The 26,320-nt window shown below is 41.3% G+C and overlaps 1 protein-coding gene across 2 annotated transcripts in view; it reads left to right on the plus strand.

The window, feature by feature from the left end:
• The window catches only part of CPLANE1 (ciliogenesis and planar polarity effector 1), a 133,068-nt gene extending 110,922 nt beyond the window's left edge, over positions 1–22,146 (plus strand). For both annotated transcript variants that reach the window (XM_044916948.1, XM_044916949.1), the window contains 9 exons: positions 18–43; positions 768–899; positions 9,969–10,134; positions 12,183–12,241; positions 12,701–12,868; positions 13,614–13,726; positions 17,242–17,331; positions 20,442–20,617; positions 21,058–22,146. In XM_044916948.1, coding sequence (XP_044772883.1) covers positions 18–43; positions 768–899; positions 9,969–10,134; positions 12,183–12,241; positions 12,701–12,868; positions 13,614–13,726; positions 17,242–17,331; positions 20,442–20,617; positions 21,058–21,225 — 1,098 coding nt within the window. In that variant the 3' untranslated portion in view covers positions 21,226–22,146. The remainder of the gene's footprint in view (positions 1–17; positions 44–767; positions 900–9,968; positions 10,135–12,182; positions 12,242–12,700; positions 12,869–13,613; positions 13,727–17,241; positions 17,332–20,441; positions 20,618–21,057) is intronic.
• Positions 22,147–26,320: the final 4,174 nt, after the last annotated feature.

Here is a 26,320-nt window from a genome sequence, read left to right on the forward strand (position 1 = left end):
TCTTCTTTTAAGGTGAGAATAACAGTGATGAGTTATTTGAGAGGTAAATATCTTTTAAGAATTAATTCACAGGTTTACTTAAGGTTGGGTATAAACTGTGTGCTTTGGAGATTTTGTTGTTCATGTGCATGTGAGCTTCTATACTACATATTTTTTCATGGACTAAAAGAATATAATTCTCATCGGGAATGGAGTATTTTAAGAAGCTGAGGATTGCTTTATTATATCCTTTATATACCTATGTTTTAGCATAGGTAATTAGAATGCAGTAGACTGTGTTTGCTATACCTTTCACTGCATGTGTATTCAGCAGGCAGGACAGGTAGAGGTTATCTCCTGAGCCTTATGTTTGCTGTTTTTTTTTTTTTTTTTTTGACACAGAGACAGCGAGAGAGGGAACACAAGCAGGGGGAGTGGGAGAGGGAGAAGCAGGCTTCTCGTGGAGCAGGGAGCCTGATGCGGGACTCGATCCCAGGACCCTGGGATCATGACCTGAGCCGAAGGCAGACGCTTAACGACTGAGCCACCCAGTCGCCCCTTATGTTCGCTTTTTTAAGAGCACATAAGAAGTCATCAGTTACTGATGATTAGACTTGAGCTGAGGATTACTGGAAAGTAGAAGGAACATTAGATCTGTGTTTATTATTTTTGTGTTCACTTATGCTCTTAGAGGACATAACTTTTAAACTTTACATGTTAATTTTTGCTTAATGTAATTAAATTGTAGATACTGACTTATATTTCTCAAATTGCATTTGAAAATGAAGCGTTTCAGTAGATCCACTCCAGATGACTGGATTAACTGATATTGCAGACATTATTGAGGACCTTATAACAAAAGATGGTGTCTCCAGTGAGGAGCTCGGTTTAACAGAACAACAAGCTAAGAATATCTCCAGGTAATCTTTGAATAATTCATTTTTAACCCATTTAAAATGTTTATGGTTCAAGAATATTCAAAATTGGCCATATTTTAATGTGATTTTTATGAAACAAACACAAAACTTAGGTTTTTTTCTATCTGGGGAGTTTTCCCAAGGTCTCATTACTTTATTTTATTTTTGTTGTTATTATTATATCTTTATTTATTTTGAGATTTTTTTTTAATTTCAGTATAGTTAACATACAGTGTTATATATATATATATATATATATATATTTAAGATTTTATTTATTTGACACAGAGAGAGAGAGCACAAGCGGGGGGCAGCGGGGGGAGTGGCAGGCAGAGGGAGAGGGAAAAGCAGGTTCCCCGCTGAGCAGGGAGCCCGATGCGGGACTCGATCCCAGGACCCTGGGATCATGACCCGAGCTGAAGGCAGATGCTCAACCATCTGAGCCACCCAGGCGCCCAACATACAGTATTATATTAGTTTCAGAAGTACAATATAGTGATCCAGCAGTTCCATACTTTACTCAGTGCTCATCAAGACAAGTGCACTCCTAATCCTCTTTACCTATTTTACCCATCCCCCACCCACCTCCCCTCTGGTAACCATCTGTTTGTTCTCTATAGTTAAGAGTCTGTTTTTTGGTTTTTCTCTTTTCTTTTTCGTTGTTCGTTTGTTTTGTTTCTTAAATTCCACATATGAGTGAAATCATATGGTATTTATTTATCTTTCTCTGATTTATTTCGCTTAGCATTATACTCTGCTCCCTAGCTCCATCCATGTTGTTGCAAATGGCAAGATTTCATTCCTTTTTATGACTGAGTAATATTCCATGGTGTATACATACCACTTCTTTATCCATTCATCTATCAATGAACACCTGGGCTGCTTCCATAATTTGGCTATTGTAAATAATACTGCAATATACATTGGGGTTGCATATTTCCCTTGGAATTAGTATTTTTGTATTCTTTGGGAAAATACTTAGTAGTGGAATTACTGGATCATAAGGTAGTTTTATTTTTAACTTTTTGAGGAACGTCCATACTGTTTTCCATAGTGGCTGCACCAGTCTGCATTCCCACCAAGAATGCACAAGGATTCCTTTTTCTCCACATCCTCACCAACACTTGTTGATTCTTGTGTTTTTTATTTTAGCCATTCTGACAGGTGTGAGATGATATCTCATTGTGATTTTGATTTGCAGTTCTCTGATGGTGAGTTATGTTGAGCATCTTTTCATGTGTCTGTTGGCCATTTAGATGTCTTCTTTGGAGAAATGTCTGTTCATGTCTTCTGCCCATTTTTTTAATTGGATTATTTGGTGTGGGGTTGTGTAAGTTCTTTATCTATTTTGGATACTAACCCTTTATTGGATATGCCATTTGCAAATAGTTCTCCCATTCAGTAGGTTGTCTTTTAGTTTTGTTGATTGTTTGCTTTGCTGTGCAGAAGCTTTATATTTTGATGTAGTCCCAGTAGTTTATTTTTGCTTTTATAAGCCTTGCCTCAGAAGACATGTAGAAAAATGTTGCACAACCAATGTCAGAGATAGTACTCTCTTCTAGAATTTTTATGGTTTCAGGTCTCGTATTTGGGTCCTTAATCCATTTTTAATTTATTTTTCTGTTTGGTGTAAGTGGTCCAGTTTCATTGTTTTGCATGTTGCTGTCCAGTTTTCCCAACACCATTTGTTGGAAATAACGATCTTTTCCCATTGCATACTCTTTCCTGATTTGCCAGTGATTAATTGACCACATAATAGTGTGTTTATTTCTAGGCTCTCTGTTCTGTCCCATTGAGCTATGTGGCTGTTTTTGTGCCAGGACCATACTGTTTTGATTACTACAGCATTGTGGTATATCTTGAAATCTGGTATTGTGATACCTCCACCTTTGTACTTTTTCAAGATTGCTTTGGCTACATGGAGTCTTTTGTGGTTCCATCACATGGTGGGGTTATTTGTGAAAAATACTGTTGGTATTTTGATAAGGATTGCATTGAATCCTAAAAAAAAAAAAAGATTGCTTTGGGTAGTATTGACATTTTTTTTCTTTTTCTTTTTTAATTTTTTAAATTTTTTTTAAAGATTTTATTTATTTATTTGAGAGAGAGAGAATGAGAGAGAACACATGAGAGGGGATAGGGTCAGAGGGCAAAGCAGACTCCCTGCCGAGCAGGAAGCCCGATGCGGGACTCGATCCAGGGACTCCAGGATCATGACCTGAGCCGAAGGCAGTCGCTTAACCAACTGAGCCACCCAGGCGCCCCTTTTATTTTTTTTTTTAAAGATTTTATTTATTTATTTGACAGAGAGAGACATAGCAAGAGAGGGAATACAAGCAGGGGGAATGGGAGAGGGAGAAGCAGGCTTCCCGTGGAGCAGGGAGCCTGATGCAGGGCTTGATCCCAGGACCCTGGGATCATGACCTGAGCCGAAGGCAGACGCTTAATGACTGAGCCACCCAGGCGCCCCAGTATTGACATTTTAACAATATTTGTTCTCCCAATCCATGAACATGGAATATCTTTCCATTTGTTTGTGTCATTTTTAATTTCTTTCATCATTGTTTTATATTTTCAGAATACAGGTCTTTCACTTCCTTGGTGAAGTTTTTCCCTAGGTATTTTATTATTTTTGATGTAACTGTAAATGGGATTGTTTTCTTAATTTCTTTTTCTGCTACTTCATTATTAGTGTATAGAAATGTAATGAATTTCTGCATATTAATTTGTGTTCTGCACCTTACTGAATTCAATTATCAGTTCTAGTTTTTTGGTGGAGTCTTTAGGGTTTCCTCTATATAGTATCTTGTCATCTGCAAATAATGAAAGGTTTCTTTCTTTCTTACCAATTTGGATGCCTTTTTTTCCCTTTTTCTTGTCTGATTATGTAGGTAGGACTTCCAGAACTATGTTGAATGCAAGTGGTGAGAGTGGACATCCTTGTCTTGTTCTGATATTAGGGGAAAAGCTCTCAAGTTTTTTATCATTGAGTATGACATTAGCTGTGGGTTTTTCATACATGGCCTTTATTATGTTGAGGTATGTTCCCTCTAAACCTACTTCATTGAAGGTTTTTGTCATGTATGGATGTTGTACTTTGTCAAATGCTTTTTCTGCATCCATTGAAATGATTATATATTTTTTATCCTTTCTCTTTTGATGTGATGTATCACATTGATTTGGAGATTTTTTAAAAAATATTTTATTTGACAGAGAGAGAGACAGTGAGAGAGGGAACACATGCAGGGGGAGTGGGAGAGGTAGAAGCAGGCTTCCTGCTGAGCAGGGAGCCCAATGCGGGGCTCAATCCCAAGACCCCGGGATCATGACCTGAGCCGAAGGCAGACGCTTAATGACTGAGCCACCCAGGCACCCCTTGATTTGCAAATATTGAACCACCCTTGAGTCCTTGAATTAAATCCCACTTAATTGTAGTGAATGATTTTTTTTAATGTATTGTTAATTTGGTTTGCTAATATTTTGTTGAGGATTTTTACATCTGTGTTCATCAGAGATATTGGCCTATAGTTCTCTCTCTTTTTTAAGGATTTATTTATTATTTTAGAGAGTGGGGGGGGAGGGGCAGAGGGAGAGGGAGAGAGAATCTCAAGCAGACTCCCTCCTGAGCATGGAGCCCAATGCAGGTCTCATTCTCACAACCCCCGAGATCATGACCTGAGCCGAAATCAAGAGTTGGATGCTTAACCAACTGAGCCACCCAGGTGCCGCAGTAGTTCTCTCTCTCTCTCTTTTTTTGTAGTGTCTTTATCTGGTTTTGGTATTGAGGTAATGCTGGCCTCATAGAATTAATTTGGAAGCTTTCCTTCCTTTTCTGTTTTTTGGAATAGTTTGGGAAGGAAAGATATTAACTCTTCTGTACATGTTTGGTAGAATTCGTCTGTGAAGCTGTCTGGTCCTGGATTTGTTTGTTGGAAGTTTTTTGATTACGGATTCAATTTCATTGCTGGTAATCAGTCTGCTCAAATATTCTATTTCTTCCTGCTTCAGTTTTGGGAGTTTATATGTTTCTAGGAAGAATTCTTGTAGCTTGTCCAATTATATTCAAAGGAATTATTGATAGGTATGTACTTATTGCTATTTTGTTACTTGTTTTATGGTTGTGTTTGTGCTGCTTCTCTGTTCCTTTCTACTCTTGCTCTGTTCTCTCATGGTTTGCTGGCTTTCTTTAGTGATATACTTGGATTCCTTTCTCTATTTTTTGCGTATCTATTATCGGTTTTGATTTGTAGTTACCATTTGGTTTGTATATAACATCTTATGCATATAGCAGTCTATATTAAGTTGACGTGTGCTTAAGTTTGAACCCATTCTTTACTCTTCTCCCCACCTCCTGTGTTTTAGGTGTACGGTGTCCTAGTTTACATCCTTTTATTTTGTGAGTTCCTTGACTGATTTTTATACATATACTTATTTTTGCACTTCCTACTTTTCTTACTCCTAGTTACGGTTTTTCCTTTCCACCTTGAAGAGTCCCCTTTGACATTTCTTATAGGGCTGGTTTAGTGGTCATGAATTCTTTTAACTTTTGTTTGTCCGGGATACTCCTTTATCTCCTATTCTGAATGATAGCCTTGCTGGATAGAGTATTCTTGGCTGCAGGTTTTTTCCTTTCAGCACTTTGAATATATCATTCCACTCCCTTCTGACCTGCCCAGTTTCTGCTGAAAAATGAGCTGATTGCCTTATGAGGTTTCCCTTGTATGTAACTGTTTTCTTTTCTCTTGCTGCTTTTTAAAATTCTCTCTTTATCACTAATTTTTGCCATTTTAATTACTATGTGTCTTGGTGTGGACCTCCTTGGGTTGATTTTATTGGGGGATTTCTGTGCCTACTGGATCTGAATTTCTGTTTCCCTCTCCAGATCTGGGAAATTTTCAGATATTATTTTCTTGAAGTAAATTTTCTGCTCCCTTTTCTCTCTCTTCTCCTTCTGAGATCCCTATAATGCAAATGTTATTACACTTGATGGTGTTGCTGAGGCCCTAAGACTATTTTTATTTTGTATTATTATTTTCTCTCACCTGTTCAGCTTGATTGCTTTCCATTACTCTGTCCTCCAGGTTGTTGATCCATTTTTCTATTTCCTCTAGTCTACTATTCATTCCATCTAGTGTACTTTTAATTTAATTTATTGTGTTATTCATCTCTGATTGGTTCTTTTTATGTTTTCCATCTCTTTGTTCAGGGTCTCACTGACGTCCTTTACTCTTTTTTCAGTGAGCAGCGTTATAACCATTATTTAAAGTTCTCTCTCAGTCATATTACTATGTCCATTTCACATGGGTTTCTTCCTGTGATTCTGCCCTGTTCTTTCATTTGGGACATATTCCTCTGTGTCTTCACAAACCTCCCTCCCCTATGCCCCATGCATTTTTCAAACTGCTTCTTCTCTCCTGTATCCTGCAGGGCTGTCTCTTGTGCTCTCCCTTTAAGGGCAGGGACTCAGTTTCCTCTCTCCCTCCAGGCTCTCCCAGAGTTGAGCCTGCTGATGTTTAAAGTTCCAGGTTTTAAGTCCTGCTGATTATAAGAATTTGCAAAATTGAACCCCTGTGGTTTTCTAAGCCAAATGTTATGGGGATTCATTTTTCCTGTGTGGGCTCCTCAGTGTGAGGGTCTATTTCTCTCCCCTCTCCATGCCTGCAGCATCCCTACCTCCAGTGGACAGTCCTGTGGTTCCATTTAGCCCCTGACTGTGTCTCCACCTTCCTGCCCTCTTTGATATGGCATCTTTTCTACATTTAGCTGTGGAGAGTTTGTTCTTCCAGTCTTTGATCATTTTCTGGGTTATTTACACTGATATCAGTGTTACCTAATCATATCCATGGGATGAGATGAGCTTAGGGTTCTCCTACTCTACTGTCTTCCCTGGAAGCTCTCATCACTTTAAGTACAACATAAATTTAATCCTTTCTTTGTAGAAGTAATTAAAGATTTTTTAAAAAGATTTTATTTATCCATTCATTTTTAGAGAAAGAGAGTGTGTGTGTGTGTGTACCTGCATGCAAGTGGGGGGAGGGGTAAACGGGGAGGGAGGGGGACAAGCAGACTGCACTGAGTGTGGAGCCTGATATGGGGCTCAGTCCCACAACCCTGAGATCATGACCTGAGCCAGAATCAAGAGTCAGCTGCTTAACCGACTGAGCCACCCAGGCACCCCAATTAAAGACTTCATCCATAGTACTTTGCCCTAAATACTAATCCTTAGGATACGTATTAAATAGTCTTTTCCTGGAATATTAGGTTAAAATGTTTTTCCTTGCAACGTGTCCTGATCCAAGAACTGGTTCCTGATAGAATAAAGTCTGGCTCTCCTACTAATGCTTCCATGGGATATATATATACCTATTGGCTTGTTTATATAAGAGTCAGTCTTGGGGCGCCTGGGTGGCTCAGTTGTTAAGCGTCTGCCTTCGGCTCCGGTCATGATCTCAGGGTCCTGGGATGGAGCCCCGCATCGGGCTCCCTGCTTGGCGGAGAGCCTGCCTCTCGCTCTCCCACTCCCCCTGCTTGTATTCCCTCTCTCGCTGTCTCTCTCTGTGTGTCAAATAAATAAAATCTTTAAAAAAAAAAAAAAAGAGTCTTATGAATGTTATGAATATTTCATCAATAATGTATTAAGTATCAAGATTTAGAATAAAAATATGGTTTGTACTCTTGAATGGAGATAGAACTCTAGGAAGAGTGTGACATAAGACCAAACTGTATCAGGGTGCTATGGGAGCTTACGGGGAGAGTCAGTCCAAGGCAGCAGCTTCACTAGTTAATGGTGTTTGAGCTGTATTTCAAAGGACCGATAGAAAGTCATGTTGCTTATAAATAGTACAAAGGGTATTCAAGGCAGCAAGAATATAAAATGCAAAGGAGTGATGATTAGATATGGGCTGGAAGTTAGATAGGACTGGAGTTTATGCCTTGGAAGGAGAGAGAGGGTCTGGCTGGGTGTGCTGGCTGTAGATTGGGGACCAAAGGCACTCATGAACTTTGGTCTTTGAACTAGAAATGGGAGCCAACTGGAGGTCTTATTTCAGTAATCTAAAGATGAAGGGGCTCAGAATGGAGAGTGTAGGGCTTTGAACTAGAAATGGGAGCCAACTGGAGGTCTTATTTCAGTAATCTAAAGATGAAGGGGCTCAGAATGGAGAGTGTAGGGTAGTAATCATGAGTAAACCTGGAGGCTGTCAGGAGGAAGTGAGAATGATTTCTATTTGGATGACTAAGTTGATGGTGATTTCTTTGGCAAGATAGAGAATGTAGTTTCAGATATGTTGTAAGGTGCCAGGAGAATATTCCGTTAGTAATATTCATTGGCACATTAGTTTTAGGTCATCCCAGAAGCAAATGCCAAAATGAGATTTAGGTGAGCATGAGATTTATTTGGAGAAGCACCTGTAAGGGAGAAAGGAGCAGGAGCCTGAGGAAGTGGGGACAACTGTCAGACTGCAGTCCCAGTGTGGATCTGATCCTGTGTTAGGGGTCCCCAGGATCACCTTAGGGTCACTGATTGACTGGGAGGACTTAGAGAACTTACAGAGTCATACTCATGACTTAATTTATTACAACAAGAGAATTCAAAGCAAAACCAGCAAGGGGAAGAGAGTGCATGCAGTGGATTCTGAGGGAAACCAGGCACAGGTTCCTAAGAATCTTCTCCCAGTGCGGGTCCAAAAGGACACAATTCCTCCAGCACACGTGAGATTATGTTCACCACGGAGGCTCATTTAGGGACTCAGTGCCCAGAGTTTTTCTTGGGTGCTGGTTGAGTAGGCAGCCTCTTCCTGGCACATACCAAATCCAGATTTCCAGAAGGAAAAGCAGGTTTTCAGTATAAACCACATTGTTTGTACCAGTGACCTGCCATTTAGGATGATGGATGATGTTCTCCTCTCATGCTGGGTGATGAGTCTGCCTCAAATCCCTGTCTCACACCACCTGTTTTCTTGGATTATTTTTAGTACTACTTGTGTCAGTTCCTATCATCTGAGAAGCAGAAGCCAAGACGGGATTAGATGTGCAAGACATTTATCGGGAGAAAGGCCTGTGAGGGGAAGGGGGGGACACAGAAGTGGGGGGAAGCATCAGACCACAGTGTAGGTGTGCCCACCCCTTGAAGGAGAGAGGGAAGGGGGAAGAGGAGGTTGAGTAAGTGGAGTGTCAGAGTACGGTGTTCCAGGAAAGTTTCAGCTGGGTCATCGGTGAGACATCCATCAGCGTTGCCCATCAGAGGAGTCCTGTGTCTTGCAGGAATGGGCCAGCCATAACTAGCTCAGGCCAGCCCATGGGGAGTATGGCGTGGGCATGCATGTGACGCTAGATCCACAAGGGCAGCTGTTTAGAAGTCATCTCTGTAGTGTAAGTTTTGAAAGTGATTGAAATAGTCCAGGAATAAGAGGATTGGTGAAGAAGTCCAAAACAGAACTTTTAATAAGACATTAATATTGAAATGGTGAGCAGAGATGAAAGGAGCCAACGTAGGAGGCTGCACAGTGTTTTCAGAGTTAGAATAAGACCCATGTAAGAGAAAAGAGGAGCCAGTTGTATTAAATGTTATAGAGAAGTCCAGTAGGATGAAGAGGCTGTTGGTGAGCTTTGCTTTGCTTTGCTTTGCTTTCTTTTCCTTTCCTTTCTTTTTTTCTTGTTGGTGAGCTTTTTTTTTGTTTTTTCTTTTTAATTTCTTCTTATTTTATTATTTTATTACGTTATATTAGTCACCATACAGTACATACAGTTTTTGATGTAGTGGTTGATGAGCTTTCTGAGATCATTTTCAGTGGATTTCAGGGAACAGGTTGGTGCAAGTCGATAGAGACATGAATGTATACTACTTTTTGAGAATGGGAAAAATCTTTCCAAACAGGGGCGGCTGGCCGGCTTAGTCGGTGGCACGTGTGACTCTTGATCTCAGGGTTTTGAGTTCAAGCCCCATGTTGGGTGTAGAAATTACTTTAAAAAAATCTTTAAAAAAAAATCCCTTTCCAAATAAACAGTATTTAGTTTACTTAGATCCATAAAAAATGTAAAATCAAGTGATGACCTGTCTGTTAAATTTCTCAGAATTCAGCATTCTTCTGGTAGACGAACACAAAGAACTGAGAAGGAAAGAAGAGAAATTCAGGTGTGGATGAAAAGAAAACGCAAGGAAAGAATGGCAGAGTACTTAAACCAGCTGGCAGAGAAGAGAGGGCAAGAACATGACCCTTTCTGCCCAAGGAGCAATCCAGTAAGTGTGCAATATCAGGGGCAATGGGCAGTGGGATAGCACTGAATACGTGCAGTGTTTCCCTGGCAAATATTCAAGAAAAGGATTGACGTAATTTGGATGCATTTTTTATTAGACAGAAATGTCACCATTTTACTTGTCAGAAAATATTAATTACCTTAACAAAACATAGCAGGGTATTCTACAAACCATGTTCTGTTGAGCTATCTTAAATACTTTTTCTTCCCCAGGCTAATTATGGCTCTCGCTGATTTTAACCAAGTGAAGAGACTGAGTGATTGGTGACCAGTTGGAGCTGTTCCCTTAATTTTCAGTGAGAGTCAGTGGCAGTTGAACAACTGACTGTGTAGTAAAGCCATTTAAAAAAATAATTTTGTATCCACAAGTTATCTACAAAAAATAGAGTATGGTTCAGTCAGGTACCAAGGGTGCAGTGGCGTGTGTGTGTGTGTGCATGCGTGTGCATGTGTGTCAGCTGCCCTTTAAACTGTCCACATGTATGCACTGAGCCCTGACCGTGGGCATCACCGTGGCTGGTCAGAAGCAGTTTTCTTCAGAAGGTGAAATAAAGCAATGTTACTTTGATAATCACATTTCTATGAAAATTGCATTTGAATTATACTTAGTTTATCTTTTACTTTGTAATTGGAAATAAAATACAATAGTACTTAATCTTTTTCGACATCGTTAGGGGAACATGTTCTATAAAAGTGAATTTTCCAGATATGGCTGTCACATTTAAGCACCAAATGGTGCAAAAGTAGGTGAACTAGTACATAAATTGCATACTTTACTTAACTTGTGTCTAGAGAAAGCATGTTGGTGTTAATATAACTTTTTTTTTAAGAGAGAGAGAGCATGTGCTCGCGTATATACACACGAGTGGGAGGGAGGGGCAGAGGGAGAGGGATAGAATCCTAAGACACTGAGATCATGACCTGAGCCAAAATCAAGAGGTGGAGGCTTAACCGACTGAGCCACCCGGGTGCCCTGATGTTAATACAACATTGTGTGGAGAGTGTTAAGGACCCGGTAATGACCATCAAGGCTGCTGAGGCACCTGACTAGAAGCTTCAAGTGCATGTGTTTATGTGTGTGCTCCTCCCCCGCCAGGCGGGGGGTTCTGATATCGGCCTCTCTGTCAACCAAGCAAATACCCCAGATAGTTAGAATTGTGTCCAAATTTAGAACAAATTAACTCTGAGGGCACTGGGATTGCTTGGTTCTTTGACTTTGTGACTGTTCCTTCACAACTGCAAGCACCTGTTTATTTTTAGCTTCTATTTAGGTGAAGGTATGGGATTAGTGAGGGGTTAATGTGATTAAAAATTTCATTTGAATTTATATCAGAAATTAATAAGACCTTTAATTTGTCACTCACTGCTTCCATGTAGGACCTACAGAGAGTGCATGCACTTCTGTGTGCACATCTTTATATACAAAATTTTGTGTAAAAGGACTTGACTTCATTCGTAACTCAGTAACTCTTAATATTCTGGAATAAGACACTTGCTAGTTTGCCTCCTGGTGCATAAGTTTTGAGGAGTTTTCAAGTCGCAGTGAACATACTACATTAGGTGACTGGTAGACATTTTAAAACATCAAAATGATAGCTTTAGAGGTCTGACTTCTTTCTGCTTTATCAAGCACACTGTTAGTGAGATTAATCACAAGACTGAGTATGAAGTGTATGTGTCTTCATCCTTAAAATGTTTCCCATTTTAAATGCAGCTGACACTATATGTTAATTAATTGAATTTAAAATAATGCAGCTGATAAGGTTCTCTCTTGAGAAAATACATGAATTTAGCATTCTACTTATTAAACTAGTTTTTAATTACATGATGCTTTAACATTTTCGTGTTTGGTGCTTGGGATAGGAAGCTTCATCAAATATGACCATGTTTTGCACTGTTTCCTGAATAGCAAAAATATGTTTTAACCTCCTATTAAAATTGATTAGTGGAATTTTCATGTTTTCCATGGATCACAAGGGCTTAATTATTTGAACTGAACCATAATGGACTAACTGGGTATTTCTCATGCAGTTTTACATGACTTCACGGGAAATCAGGCTGAGACAGAAGATGAAGAACGAGAAGGACAGGTGAGCCTGGGTAGCTGGACCCCCAGCACACTTTCCAGTTTGCACACCTGAGGCACAGACAATGCCTGAGGAACTCTAGTCTTCACAGTAGCCCCTTTTTGTCCATAAACAGAAAATTATGAGAGATAACTACAAGGAAAATAGACTCTACTAGGCGTTTTAGGAATTTGCTTTCAAATATTTATTCCATTGAATTTTCATGATTTTTATTTCTGCTATTGCCCCCCCTCTCCCAATCCAGATATGTATGTGCATTTTGGAAAATACCCAAAGGGTCATAACTACAGGTACCTTTACTAATTTCCGCCTAATTGATTTCAGAAATCTGAAATATGAATTTGCATTTGAAAAGCATTGAAAAAAACAAATGCTAGGCGATCTTCAAACATTATGTTCCCTCTAGAGGTATGAACTGAAAATGACTCTTTTATTAAATGTTGTTTAATTCTTTGTCTGAAGATTGCTACTCTCTGACCACTATAGTCGGCGGATCTCACAAGCATATAGTCTGATGAATGAACTGTTATCTGAATCAGTACAACTACCAACAACTGCACAGAAAGCCTTGCCTAACAAACCCAGAACTGCTTACATTTCCCGAGAGCAACACTCTCTTTCTCCAAGAAGGTAAGACAGAGTTTGGCATGTTGTTCAGCAAGATTATGTCAGGCCTGATAAGAATTTAGTGCTTTTGTCACCCAAGTTCAGTGTATTTGCATCTACCCTGCTCAGAAATAAGAAAATCAAGAAAAACATGATCCCATAATTACGACGTCTTGATAAGTTTATAGAATCACCAAGGAAAAAGATAACAATGTCATTACATCTCTAAGATATGACAAAGCACTTTGGCATACCTAATACAATTTTGATACCCGTTCAATTCCATTTCCTCCTTTTCTGTAATCTGCCACTTAACTGTTCTCCCTGTTTCTCCACTTGGCTCTACTCTTACAGAAACAGTCCTCACCAGCTTATCACTTCTTCTCTGTCTCTTCCCAACACAAACCCACATGTAATCAGATCACTTGTGTGTGTATAATTTGGGGTCTACTCAAAATACCAGAGACTCCCTTGAATCTTTTCTAATATAAAGCAGGGTATTAAATACATAAATACCTGCCAAATACATAGATAATTTGAAATGGACAGGTAACCAAAAACAATTTCTTTGAAAGAAACAAGTTTAAGGTGTGAGACATGAAGAATAATTTGTTGAGAACTGTTATAACACGAAATGTATCACTAAGGTACAGAATAAGCAATGTCAAGTGAATGTATTAATCTGAGCTAGAATTTGGGTCTTTTGAAATGTAGTTCATTACTGATATGAGATTCTAGGAATATAATAATTATGTAATTTCTACTTTAGAGAGAATCAATATGGTCACAATATTCCAATAAATCAACCTGGAAAATTCAAATATATAGCCAGACCAAGTTACATCCGAAAGGAGAAACCTCAAGGCCCTCCTTGGTCACGTGGTAAGACTTTAAGCTTTTTTAAAATTGTAAATTTTGTATAATTTGGACCTCCTTGTCTCCAGAGTTGGTTTTCGTTAGTAAAATGAAATCTTAGTGAAAAGCAGTTCTCATTCCAGCAGAATACAAGTTGCAGGATTGATAAAGACTTACCTATGCTGGGATTTTGTTTGTTCTGTTGCTTTGAAATAGGAAGACTCCAGAAATCTTAAACAAATGGCCTTTTTATAATAAAACTTGAACAGTCAATATTTAGATAAGACTTATTTGGGAATCTGTTTCTTTTGTGTGTCTGGCTAAAGAGGTAGGCATTTTTACAGATCAAGTTCTTATAGATGTCAGGATGGATTTAGATAGATAGGTATCAGGATATCACAGAAGAGGAATACTATGAGGCTCATATTGAAATACCATGTTTTTACCTTTTGAACATCCTTTTCCACATTTGAAGATATAATATCTGTTATTTATTGCTAGCCTTCTAGTTAATTTTGCCATATTTGGGTTTTGATTGCCAGAGTAAAACATACTTATTTTGTGAAATGATTACACATTAAAAATGTATAATCATAGGGACGCCTGGGTGGCTCAGGCGGTTGAGTGTCTGGCTTTTTTTGTTTAAGATTTTATTTATTTGAGAGAGAGAGAGCACAGAGGGAGAAGGAGAAGCGGACTCCCCACTGAGCAGGGAGCCCGACACGGGGCTCGATCCCAGGATCCTGGGATCATGACCTGAGCCGAAGGCAGACGTTTAACGACTGAGCCACCTAGGCGCCCCAGGTGTCTGGCTTTTTTATTTTGGCTCAGGTCATGATCTCAGGGTCATGATATTGAGCCTCACATCAGGCTCTGCACTCAGTGTGGAGTCTACTTGGGGTTCTCCCTCTGCTCCTCCCCCTGCTCGCACTCTCTCTCTAAAAATAAAGAAAATCTTTAAAAAACGTATAATCATAGTTAATATGTGGTATAAATGCAGACAGCCTTTAGCTGTATAAAAACTAACGTGCCAGGTTCTGGTTACACTCTTTAGTTACAAATGTTCCCATTTGAGAAAACCCAGGCAGAGAAAGTTGAAATAACTTCCTAAGATCAGATAGCTCGGAAGTAGCAGAGCTGGGATTTAAACTCAGTCTGGGTCTAGAGGCTACACACTTAGAACCTACGCTTTATTATGCTGCCTCAATTTAGAAAATTGAAATTTCCATAAATTCCAGTCCTCTTAATAAAACTTCATAGTTTAACTCTTGCTCTTGATTAACAAATTACAATAAGAAAACAGTGCTCTTTTTAAACTAAGATTTCAAAATAGTAACCATGTTTTCTTTTTTTAATTTTTATTTTACACCTGTTAAAGAAATACCAAAAATTGGAAGGATTTTAAACTTGAATCCACAGTTTCTTTTTTTTTTAAAGATTTTATTTATTTATTTGAGAGAGAAAATGAGATAGAGCATGAGAGGGGGGAGGGTCAGAGGGAGAAGCGGACTCCCTGCCAAGCAGGGAGCCCGATGTGGGACTCGATCCTGGGACTCCAGGATCATGACCTGAGCCGAAGGCAGTTGCTTAACCAACTGAGCCACCCAGGCGCCCGAATCCACAGTTTCTTAATATCAGATGGAAAAGTCTTGGATTCTGTGGAAATGTGTCTTTGTCTTGGGTCTGTCCAGTGTCAGGCCTGCATGGTTACACTGCACTCGCCTGGGCTGAGGCCTCGGCCCTTCTTTGGTCGGCTCCCTGCCCTTGCTGGACTGTCCTCAAGAGGTGCTCCTGCACGCTGGGTTCAGAAGCCCTCAGGGACCCCCACCCCACACAGCCCAGTCCAGAGCTCATCCCCGGCCTTCGGGGCAGCCTCCCCCTCTGCCTTCTTAGCCCCCTCCCCCCATCTCACAGGTGCTGCGAGCCAGCTTGCTTTCCAGCCACAGGCTGTGCTTGGCACCCCTCTCTCCCCTCAAAAGTCTCCCTCACCTTGAATGCCTCACCTCTGTGTTTTGGAAGCCATCCCTCATCTTAATTCTTCAGTTCTTCTAAACTGATGTCATGAATTTTAAATTGGGGCCAATACTTAACTGGCTTGGTGGTTGTATCAGCGACAACTGTCTCAGCTGCCTTTGCTGCCATTTATTTGTGTCCTCTGGCTGCCTGGTCACGTTGGTGAGTCTTAGGCGTTGCTGCCACAGGTCTCACGTAGTCACTGGTAAACTTGTCCCACTTCTGTCCCATGCTAGACTGAATCTTTTGAAGGTAGCAACACTGTCTTCTCTATCTGGTATACCACTCACATTGAACAAATGAGATTATTGAATACTTGGATACATGAAAAAAATGGCTGTTTAGCTTTTCTGACTAAAAATAGTAGTTTATAAATAGCTATTTTTAGTCAGAAAAGCTAAACTACTGTTGTATTCATACTATGTCCGAGAAGACCACCGTGTAACTCGCCATCATCCCAGCTCACCTGTCCCTTAACTTCCCCAGAAGCGGAGAGACAAAGGCAACTGGAGGGGTTGGTGACCATGCTGGCTTCTATCCAGGTTGCGCCTCAGTGTGACCTCTACCACCCCCAGAACCCAGCGTTTCCCCTGGCTACATTCCGAGGCTTCAGGTCCCCCAGGATTGTGGGGCAGTGGGAGAAATGCAGGCATGGTGGATCCCAGGCCCTCCCCTAGTTGGTGACGCAGATCCCCGGGGCCCACGTGAGGCAGTTCAGTCAGTGCAGATGGGGAAGTGAGGACTCACCAAGACTTTTAAGTTCACTGCAGCTCGTTTGTAAAAGAAGAGTTTTTCTGAAGATGCTTATGCGTCTGACTATATGTTGTTGTCTGTCTTGTAAAGCAGTGTGTCGTTTCTGGCAAATATCTCCAGCCCCGATGCAAGCTATTATACTTAGAGATCTCCTTGCCTTTTTTTTTTTTTTTTTGGCTTGTTTTATGTTTAGTTCTATCAAAAACAATATAAAGGCTATATGATAAGTAACTGAGAGGCATCAAAAACATAAAAAAAGTTCCAGCCTTTCGAATCATCCAGGCCTACATTCATATCCCAGCTCTGCTGCTTACTTGGTGCCCTCAATTATGTTATTTAAAACCTAACTCATAGGGGTGTTGAAGGTAAAAAGTAAAACTTTTGCATAACATAAATAATAAATGGTGGTTATTAATCCTGGAATTTAAGAAATCTTAGTGAATCATTCTTTTGATAACATCTAACCTGGCATTCTGTCAAGGTGTTTCCTGCTAATAGGCGTATGTGGCTGGCTTTTCCAGTTGCCTAAGAGGTTGTGAAGGCACGTTTGCCAGTTTGAGAAAGGACCGTGGTCCTGCTATGAGGATACCAAGTTTCAAAGGAGAGCTTTCCCTTCCTTCATCTGCACTTTTGTTTTGCTTTCTTGGTTCAAATCAACCACCATATATTGGGCACCCTCCTAATCAGTAGTTTCTGTCTTCAAAGAATGTACAGTACGGTATGTGAAACATCATGGCCGCATACAGAAGGTTAAAGAAGTTTGCCTGTTTCTACAGGAACTGCTACTTCTGCCGTACAGAGGAAAGGTGCTGGAGCCAAAGCGGCAGTAAGAGCGGCTGTGCCATCTCCAGTTACCTTCCAAAAAGGTAAGGGAGAAATAGAGAATAACTTTATTTCTTCAACCTAAATTTTTAAAAATTGTAAGACCCTCTTAGAAATTTCAAATACAGATTTCAGAATGAAGGGTATGGCGGTGTGGTGGAGTGGTTTAGGGAACAGGCTGCGGAGTTAGCTCTTTAGAATCCTAGTTCACCACTTACTCTCTAGCTCTGGGCAAATTCCTAACCCATTTGTGTAAGCCTCAACTTTCTCACCTGCAAACTCCAGATTATTAGAGTGAGAACATACATTATGGGCTTAGCAGAGTACTGAACATAAACACAAGTATTCAGAGGGGGCCACTGTCACAGAGTCATGCAGCACACAGACCCTTAAGTTTGGGGATTCTAAATTAGCTAGAGAGTGAAATGGTCATGATCTTAATGCCTAAGAATTCAGATCTAGCCCTGGCCCACCCCTCGCCCCGTGTTACTCTTCAGCATTTAAAAAGTACGTCACATGATTCTCCCGTGAGCTCTTAGAGATCTCCTTGCCTTTTTTTTTAACGGCCCTGGTAGATAGACAGGGCACCTGTGATCCCCGTCTTCCTGCTGAAGCCAGGGAGGCTTAGGGAATTGATGCTTGATGCCGAGCATTGTATTAACACTGCCTGTGCATGATCTCACTTAATCCTCACATTAACTGAGTGAGCTCTGTGGCATTATCCTGATTTACAGAAAGAACTACATTTTGGTAGGGACAACGACGCAAACACTGATTATATGTAATATAAAAATGATGAGAAACATGAAAGAGTCTATTCCTGCCCTCAGGCCTCTCTCCAGTGCCACCATCTTCCAGTTCACCGCCTCTCTCTTCAGCTGCGTCTGCTCTTTAACCTGTCAGGTGTTTTACTGTTGATGGCTGTATTTCCTAGAAATTCTCTTTGGTTCTTTTTGCATGGTTTTCCCCCACTCAATGCCTTAAAACCCAAGGCTGTAATTACTAGGATCAGTTTGAGTGCTAGAAGCATCATTTCCTGTGCTTTTAATTGTATAATCCCAGACTTTTTTTTTTCTTTCAAAGTCTCCATTTTAATCTTTTATAAAGTGTTTTCTAGTTTAGAGTACCCCAAAGCTATTTTATTATTTTCTAAACAAATATCTAGCAATGTTCGTTTAACAGATAAAATACCCCAAAATACAGTGTTGCCCTGAAAATAGCTGAAATTCTGTGTGCACTGATATTATATTTATGAAAGCTCCAGAGATCCAGGGTTTTGCAAAGTGAATTATGATCCAGCGTGAGGCCTTGCCCATAGAAAGGCGAACAGAAGTACTTCTTTCATTGTCCAGGGGTAGCGTTGCCTGTAATAGGATGAAATTAAATATGACTCCAAGTTTCTAGCTTGGCTGTGGGTCTAGAGTATGGCCCAAGATCAGACACAGGAGCGGCAAGCGGAGGAACAGGGTTTTCTTCTGGGGGTGGAACAAGGAATGGATTCAGTTTTGCTGTTCAGTTTCAGATTCCTCAGGCAGGACTCCATAGACACTGTTCGGCAGTATGCTTCATAAAGAAACGGGGGCGGTGGCCACTGTCCTGCTTCGAGGGAAGCTGCTGCACTTGCCGGCCTAGTTTCCACAGTGGGGTTTCTTCCTTATGTATCACTGACCTTTTACCTTAGAACGCGTCCACTGTCCGCACTGGGGCACGAACGCCCAGACTTGAAAAGCTTTGCACATGCTCAGTTTCACAGCATTGTTTTCATACTGTATTTTAAGATTGGCTATCCCGAACAAAGCCTGGAGAAATGCACTCCGATCTGAAGAGAAGAAAATTACAAGGCCATCCCTGCAGGAAGCAAGGTGAGAGAAAGCCAGACAGCTTCCCAAGGTGTGTGCCTTCCCCACAGGCAAAGGTTCATCCTAAAGTGCAGGACCATTCACCTTAGTTTCTTAATTTTGGTGATGATTTTGTCATTCTTTTTAGATTGCAGTAATTATGTTCATTTGATGAGTATCGAAGTCTGGTTACCAAATTAACTGTGGCGGAAGTGGGGCTGGGATTAGTTGGTGGTTACAGCTGTTCTGCCCTTTTGAACACCTGGGGCAGCCGCCTCAGCTCCCCGGCCCCACGAGTTTCCGTCTGCTCTGGAGAAGGCCTGCCCTCGTGGTTATCTTACTGCTTAACCACTTGGTGGTTTCTCTCTTTGTCATCCTTCAGTCTCAAGCTGTTCTGTTTTACTGGCTGTTTTCTTTTTCTTTCTTTTTCTTTCTTTTTTATAGATTTTATTTATTTGACAGAGAGAGCACAAGCAGGGGGAACAGCAGGTAGAGGGAGAGGGAGAAGCAGACCCCCCACTGAGCAAGGAGCCCGATGCGGGACTCGATCCCAGGAGCCTGGGATCATGACTTGAGCTGAAGGCAGATGCTTAACGACTGAGCCACCCAGGCGCCCCGAGCTGGTTGTTTTCTTTTTCGCCACAGTGTTTGTTCACCGAACTTTGCAGCTGGAACTTCTCCACAGTTCTGTTACGTCTGCGGCCTCTCCGCCCTGGACTCTCTTGTCCTACAGGTTACTGTTATTTTTAAAATGAAGAGATGGCGGGCGCCTGGGTGGCTCAGTCGTTAGGCGTCTGCCTTCGGCTCAGGTCATGATCCCGGGGTCCTGGGATCGAGTCCCACATCGGGCTCCCTGCTCGGCGGGAAGCCTGCTTCTCCCTCTCCCACTCCCCCTGCTTGTGTTCCTGTTCTCGCTGTCTCTCTCTGTCATATAAATAAATAAAATCTTTAAAAAAAAAAATTAAAAAAAAAAAAAATTAAAAAAAAAAATGAAGAGATGGCCAGAATTCAGTTTCCTTCTATCACACTGACAGGGCAGAAATTGTTAAAACCATATCTAAACCTTGTGATTCGATTATTCGGTAAGGGGCCCCTGGCTGGCTCAATTGGTGGAGTGTGCGACTCCTGATCTCCGGGTTGTGAGTTCGAGCCCCCTGTTGAGTACAGAGATTTCTTAAAAATAAATCTTAAAAAAAAAAAACCTTTAAATATTATGTAGAATGTGACTGTCTTGGATTTGATGATAAAAGTCAGAATAAACAAACAAGCTTATAAATGAATCAGTCCCCCGTAGCTTTGTCCTTTTCCCTTGAAAGGTTCTGGTGCTCCATGTCGTCTGCAGTGTACAAAAAATCACATTAGTGCTGAGCTTTCACCTCGATCAAAGCAGGTGTGTATAGAGTACGAGAGAGAGGAGACCATGGTGAGTCCCTGGATGGTACCGTCACACATCCGAACAATTCTTCGTGAGAGTCATAGTTCCCTTCTACAAGTAAGTGTTATTCCAGATTTCAGTCTGCCTAGTGACTTCTCTATGTCATCCGGTTGTTGTTGCTTATTGTTTTCTGTGGGATGTGGAGATCCTGCAAGATTGAAGTAGTAATTCAAAGCGTCTACACTTTTGGCTTAGTACTCTAGCATTTATCTTTCAGAATTTTCCTTGAATTTGTATTTTCCTTTCAACTGAAGAATAACAAAGAACAGATAATTGTATTATGAGTATAAAAATCCATTGTGTCCATTCTTCAGATCTGGTTGTGTCAGATGATGTTCAGGCCATTGTCCATCCAGATGTGCTGGGCAACCACCGCCCTGGTTTGCTTCACCAGTTGGTGGATGAGCAACTCTAGAATCTTTGGAAAGCTTAGTTCATGTTCCATTTACTTTTTCTCAGGCTCAGACCACAACTTACTGCCTTTCTTACTTTGATAGGACTTGTCAGCAGCTGAAGAAGAGCTAGAGCCTCCTTTCCATGGCACGGACGGCATGTCTGAGAGCACCAGCAGCATCCTCAGCAAGCTTGACTGGAATGTCGTTGAAGACATGGTGGCCAGCGTGGAGGATAAGAGTCTGTCTGTCCACTGGGCCTTGGACCTGTAAGACCCGAGTATCATTCTGTTGCCAAACAAAGGCCGGCGCTTCAGTGACAGTAGTTCTGAAAGACTGGTGTGTTTGAAAGAGAAAAGCAGTGAAGGAAGCAATGTGAATATACACCTGCAGCCATATTATTACCCAGATTAGCCATTTCAAGAGGGAAAATATTTTGCCTTCATGGGTAAAGGGTTGTTTAACTAACTATAGATCTATGACATGCTTTTGCATTTGATCTATCTTTAGACACAATTTTTTAAATGATGAAAAAATGAAGAGTACCTGTCAAGTTTACATAATATTTAAGTTACTTTCAAATAAAAATCTTCTGTTTCGTCTCCTTCTTTACTACCCCCTGAGTTTTGAGAAACAACCTTATATGGATAAACCTGATGGAAAAATTGAGAAGAAAGTCACAGTCTCACGCTGAGATTCGATAATGAACTCCATTTTAGAACACAGCCTAAAATTCACCTGGGCCGGCCTGGCCCCTGAGTGAAAAGAAACCAACCACCTTCCACCTGTCCTGTGCCCTGCAGCCTGCGAAGCCTTGGAGAAAGAACCAGGGAAGAACACTTTGAATGGGAAATAGGACTCCTGACTCCAGAAGGCTCATGTTAACTTTGTAAAGACCATGGTGCAGAAACCTGGGTAGTTTCTGGTGTTGCCCCCAAATAATGTCATCATTTTGGAGATGATAATTTTAATGAGAAGAAACTAAAAACCTTCACTCATTTGTCAATTTTTGGTGTAGTATCAAAGAATACTATTGTCTGAAAAAGCTATTAAATATGCCTCCCTTTCCAACTACATACCTGTGTGGGGCCAGATTGTTTTTATGTCCTTCAGCCAGAACAACATCCTGCAACAGGCTGATTGCAGAAGCACGTATGAGAATTCCGCCAGACATTCAAGAGATTTGTAAGACTATAGAACAGTGCCACTCTTCTAAGTTTTGTTTTGGAAAATAGTTACTTCTGTAAATATGTGTTACAAACATTGAATGAGAGGTGCCTGGGTGGCTCAGTTGGTTAAGTGTCCGACTCTTGATTTTGACTCAGGTCATGATCTTAGGGTCGTGAGATCGAGGCCCATGCTGGGCTCCACAGCTGGGCATGGAGTCTGCTTAAGATTCTCCCTCTGCAGGGGTGCCTGGGTGGCTCCGTCATTAAGCATTTGCCTTCCTCAGGTCATGATCCCGGGGTCCTGGGATCGAGCCCCGCATCGGGCTCCATGCCCAGCAGGAAGCCTGCTTCTCCCTCTCCCCCCTCCCCCTGCTTGTCTTCCCTCTCTCACTGTGTCTCTGTCAAATAAATAAAATCTTTAAAAAGATTCTCCCTCTGCCCTCTCTTTGTGCGTGCACGTGTGTGTGAGCGCTTGTGCGCGTTCTCTCTCCCTAAAAGTAAACGAATGGGTCACCGTAATTAAAAATATTTAAACACTTTTCTCAGTTTTAATTTGTAGCATGATAAATATTCACAGATATACCCACATACACAAAAGCTCTTTAGGACCCTCCATAATTTTTATGAATATAAAGAGTTTGAGAAGTGCTTTAGGACTAACAATGTGCGCCCTTAACTTACCAACTCGACAGTTCACACCACTTCAGAAATAAAGGAGTTTTACAATAGTATAATCCCTTTTACCTGCCGGCTCCTGTTCTGATTTAAACATTCAGTTGTCTTTTAAGGCAATTATCATTTCCAGTGCTTTTCATCTCTTCCTGTAGGTCAAATTTCTATCTAGTTTCCCTTCAGCCTGAAGATCATTAGCATTTCTTATAGTACAGATCTTCTGGCAATTCTTTCAGGTTTCATTGACAGAATTCTAGATTTTACCCTCATTATTGAAGGGTATTTTTTTGTAGCCCTTATTCTAGGGCAAGATCTTTACTTCTAAGATGGGCCTTTATGGTGTCTAGACTGGAGGCCTGGAGTATCACTGAGGTGCTAACAAGGTGGGCCGGGCCTCCCTCATCCCCCAGCAGAGCTCCACCTCTGGTGTGTCTGTCGGCTCTCGATCTTGTGGTGAGTACTTCTGGTACGCCTCAGGTACTCTTGTACTGATACGAGCAGCTCAACCCTGTCCGCACAAAGGCTTCTGGGGATCCTCTCTGTGCAGCTTCCTTCTCTCTGTTGCCCTCCCTGCAGATTCCAGCCACTGTGACAACCCTGAACCCTGCTCTCTACCGCTTCAGCTTCGTAGGGCCACAGTGGCGTGCTTGGACTCTAGCTCATTATGTTGGAGTAATCAGAATAATACCCTTAAGTAGACAGCGAGGCATTCACGAGACTTACCCATGAGTTTCCCTTTTCTCCACGATCACTGTTTTGTGCTGCACGTTGTCCAATGTCTGACAGCTCTATGGCTGAGACAGGCAAACTAGTCGGCGGTTACTCTGTCATAGGTGGAAGTAGAAGTCGTCTCTTGGGGAACATCGGTATGGTCAACCTGAAAATGAGGAAGGAACAAGGGCAGACAGTATCAGCAGAGGACAGATAATCCTAGGTAGTCGCAACCCCTAGCTTGAGTACGTCCTCAGTCTTCAAAAAACTGCAATATGATGATTTTGCTTAGTGTATCTGAACACAGAGGAATCATCCAAATGAGTGTTTTAGCTCCTAAGGAAGGGTCTAGACTTCATCCCCTCCATACATGGACTAAAGGGAAGCAGTTTCCATATATAGATTTTAAACAGCATGCTTGGTAAATACCTCTAGTTATCAAAAGTGTTCCCCAATTTCTCAAAACTGAATCTTACTTTGCTTACATTTTTATTAGAAGAGGTAATACAGCATTTAGCATGATGCATCACTAAACCAAAGCATTCTGGCTGAGCTTGGAATCCACCAGCAAAGGAAGCTCAAAGCTGCTGCCAAGAAGCTATATACGTGGACCTGGATTTAAAACACTGACTTGGGTTACGCCAAAAAAAAATAAACACTGACGGGGCGCCTGGGTGGCTCAGTCGGTTAAGCGTCTGCCTTCGGCTCGGGTCATGATCCCGGGGTCCTGGGATCGAGCCCCGCGTCGGGCTCCCTGCTCAGTGGAGAGTCTGCTTCTCCCTCTCCCTGCCTCTCTGCCTACTTGTGCTATCTCTGTCAAATAAATAAATAAAATCTTAAAAAAAAAAAAAAAAACCACTGACGGGGTGCCTGGGTGGCTCAGTTGGTTAGGCATCTATCTGCCTTTGGCTCAGGTCATGATCCCAGGGTCCTGGGAACCAGCCCTACATCGGGCTCCCTGCTCCGCAGGGAAGTCTGCTTCTCCCTCTCCCTCTGTGCTCTCTCTCTCTCTCAAATAAATAAAATCTTAAAAAAGAAATCAAACCTTGGACCTTGCTGAGGAAATATGAGAAAAAGGAAAATGTATTTTGATAATTGCTCCGAAGTCATACTGGGTAAGCCCTCCAGAACTCCACTTTCCTTTTAAGCATTGCATATACCCTGACCATTCGTTTTCAGCATCTGGACTATATGGTCCTATGCCATTAAGGGGGCACTGGTGGAAACTGATGTTTTTGTTTCCATGCAAATATTGAATCTGGGTAATAAGTGAGAGGAAAAATCCTTATTAGAAAAAAATCCTTGTTAGGTAAAGTTGGTTTGTAAGTTGGGAATGAATGGCCCAGCCTTTTTCTAGATGTGTGGAATGGTGGCCAAGATCTGTGACAGAAGTTGCCTAGCTGAAGGGAAAATTTCTCTGTAGGGTTAAAAAACAATTATCCTGGGCAGCAGTCCAGCTTTCTAGCTGATCACCTTAGAGCAGAGGTCAGCAAACCTGGTCTACTCTCTCCTCCTGGAAATAAACATGTTTGTTTCTTAAGCAGGCTCCACGCCCAGAGTGGATCCCAATGCGGGGCTGAACTCACGACCCTGAGATCAAGACCTGAGCTGAGTTCGAGTTTGACACTTAGCCGACTGAGCCACCCAGGTGCCCTGAAATAGAGTTTTACTGAAACAACCTGCCTGTTCATGCACACATTATCCACAGTTTGTGCGTCAGTGGCAGAATTGAATAGTTGCTACATAGACTATATGATTTGTAAAGACTAAAATACTTATTTTCTGGCCTTTTACAGAAAAAGTTCCACCAGATGAAATCCACCTATACACTCAGAACTTCAATAAACTTTTTAGTACTTTGCTCTAAAACCTGGACACTTAGGTATCACCAGACACATGGAGAAAGGCTTCATCATGAAAGGGAGAATACAAGTTAAATGGGCAAATAATAGAATGGATTATGTAGGAAATAAATGTGGCTTATTTATTTTTATGTAATCTCTACACCCAATGTAGGGCTCTATAGACTGAGTCAGCTAGGTACCCCTAAAAGAAATTTTTTTTAGAACAAATCGGAAAACTCTGTGACAGAGGAAACCCTATTCTTACATTTCCATGAGGTTGTTTCTGCTAATAAAGAGGATTTTTATTCCTGATTGGTGAATGTCAAGAGTTCAACATTGATTCCCATGTTTATTTTTTTAAAGATTTTATTTATTTGACAGAGAGATCACAAGTAGGCAGACAGGCAGGCAGAGGGAGAAGCAGGCTCCCTGCTGAGCACAGAGCCCGATGTGGGGCTTGATCCCAGGACCCTGGGATCATGACCTGAGCAGAAGGCAGATACTTAACCATCCGAGCCACCCAGGCATCCCCGATTCCCATGTTTAAAATGAGTGCCATACATGAGTTAAAAACCAAGTGAAGGGCCACCTGGCTGGCTCAGTCAGTGGAGCATGCAACTCTTGATCTCGGGGTTGTTTAAGTTTAAGCCTCACATTGGGTGTAGAGATTACTTAAAAAAATAAAACCTTTAAAAAAAAAGTGTACATTTGTGGGACACCTGGCTGCCCCAATCAGAAGAGCACGAGACTATTAATCTTGGGGTCGTGAGTTTGAGACCCATGTTGGGTATAGAGATTACTAAAAACAAATAAACTTAAAAAAAAAAAACCCAACAGGTGTATTTGTGACTTCATTCTCTCTGTCCCTGTTCTTGGTGCTTTTGAGTGATGGGCAGCAATGTCTCCTTCAGTAGGCTGAACAGATTAAGTATTTACCTTGCAGAACACCACACCGCAGATGGATCTCAAGGT

Source organism: Neomonachus schauinslandi, chromosome 7 (genome assembly GCF_002201575.2).
Source record: "Neomonachus schauinslandi chromosome 7, ASM220157v2, whole genome shotgun sequence".
Classification (NCBI taxonomy): Eukaryota; Metazoa; Chordata; class Mammalia; order Carnivora; family Phocidae; genus Neomonachus; species Neomonachus schauinslandi.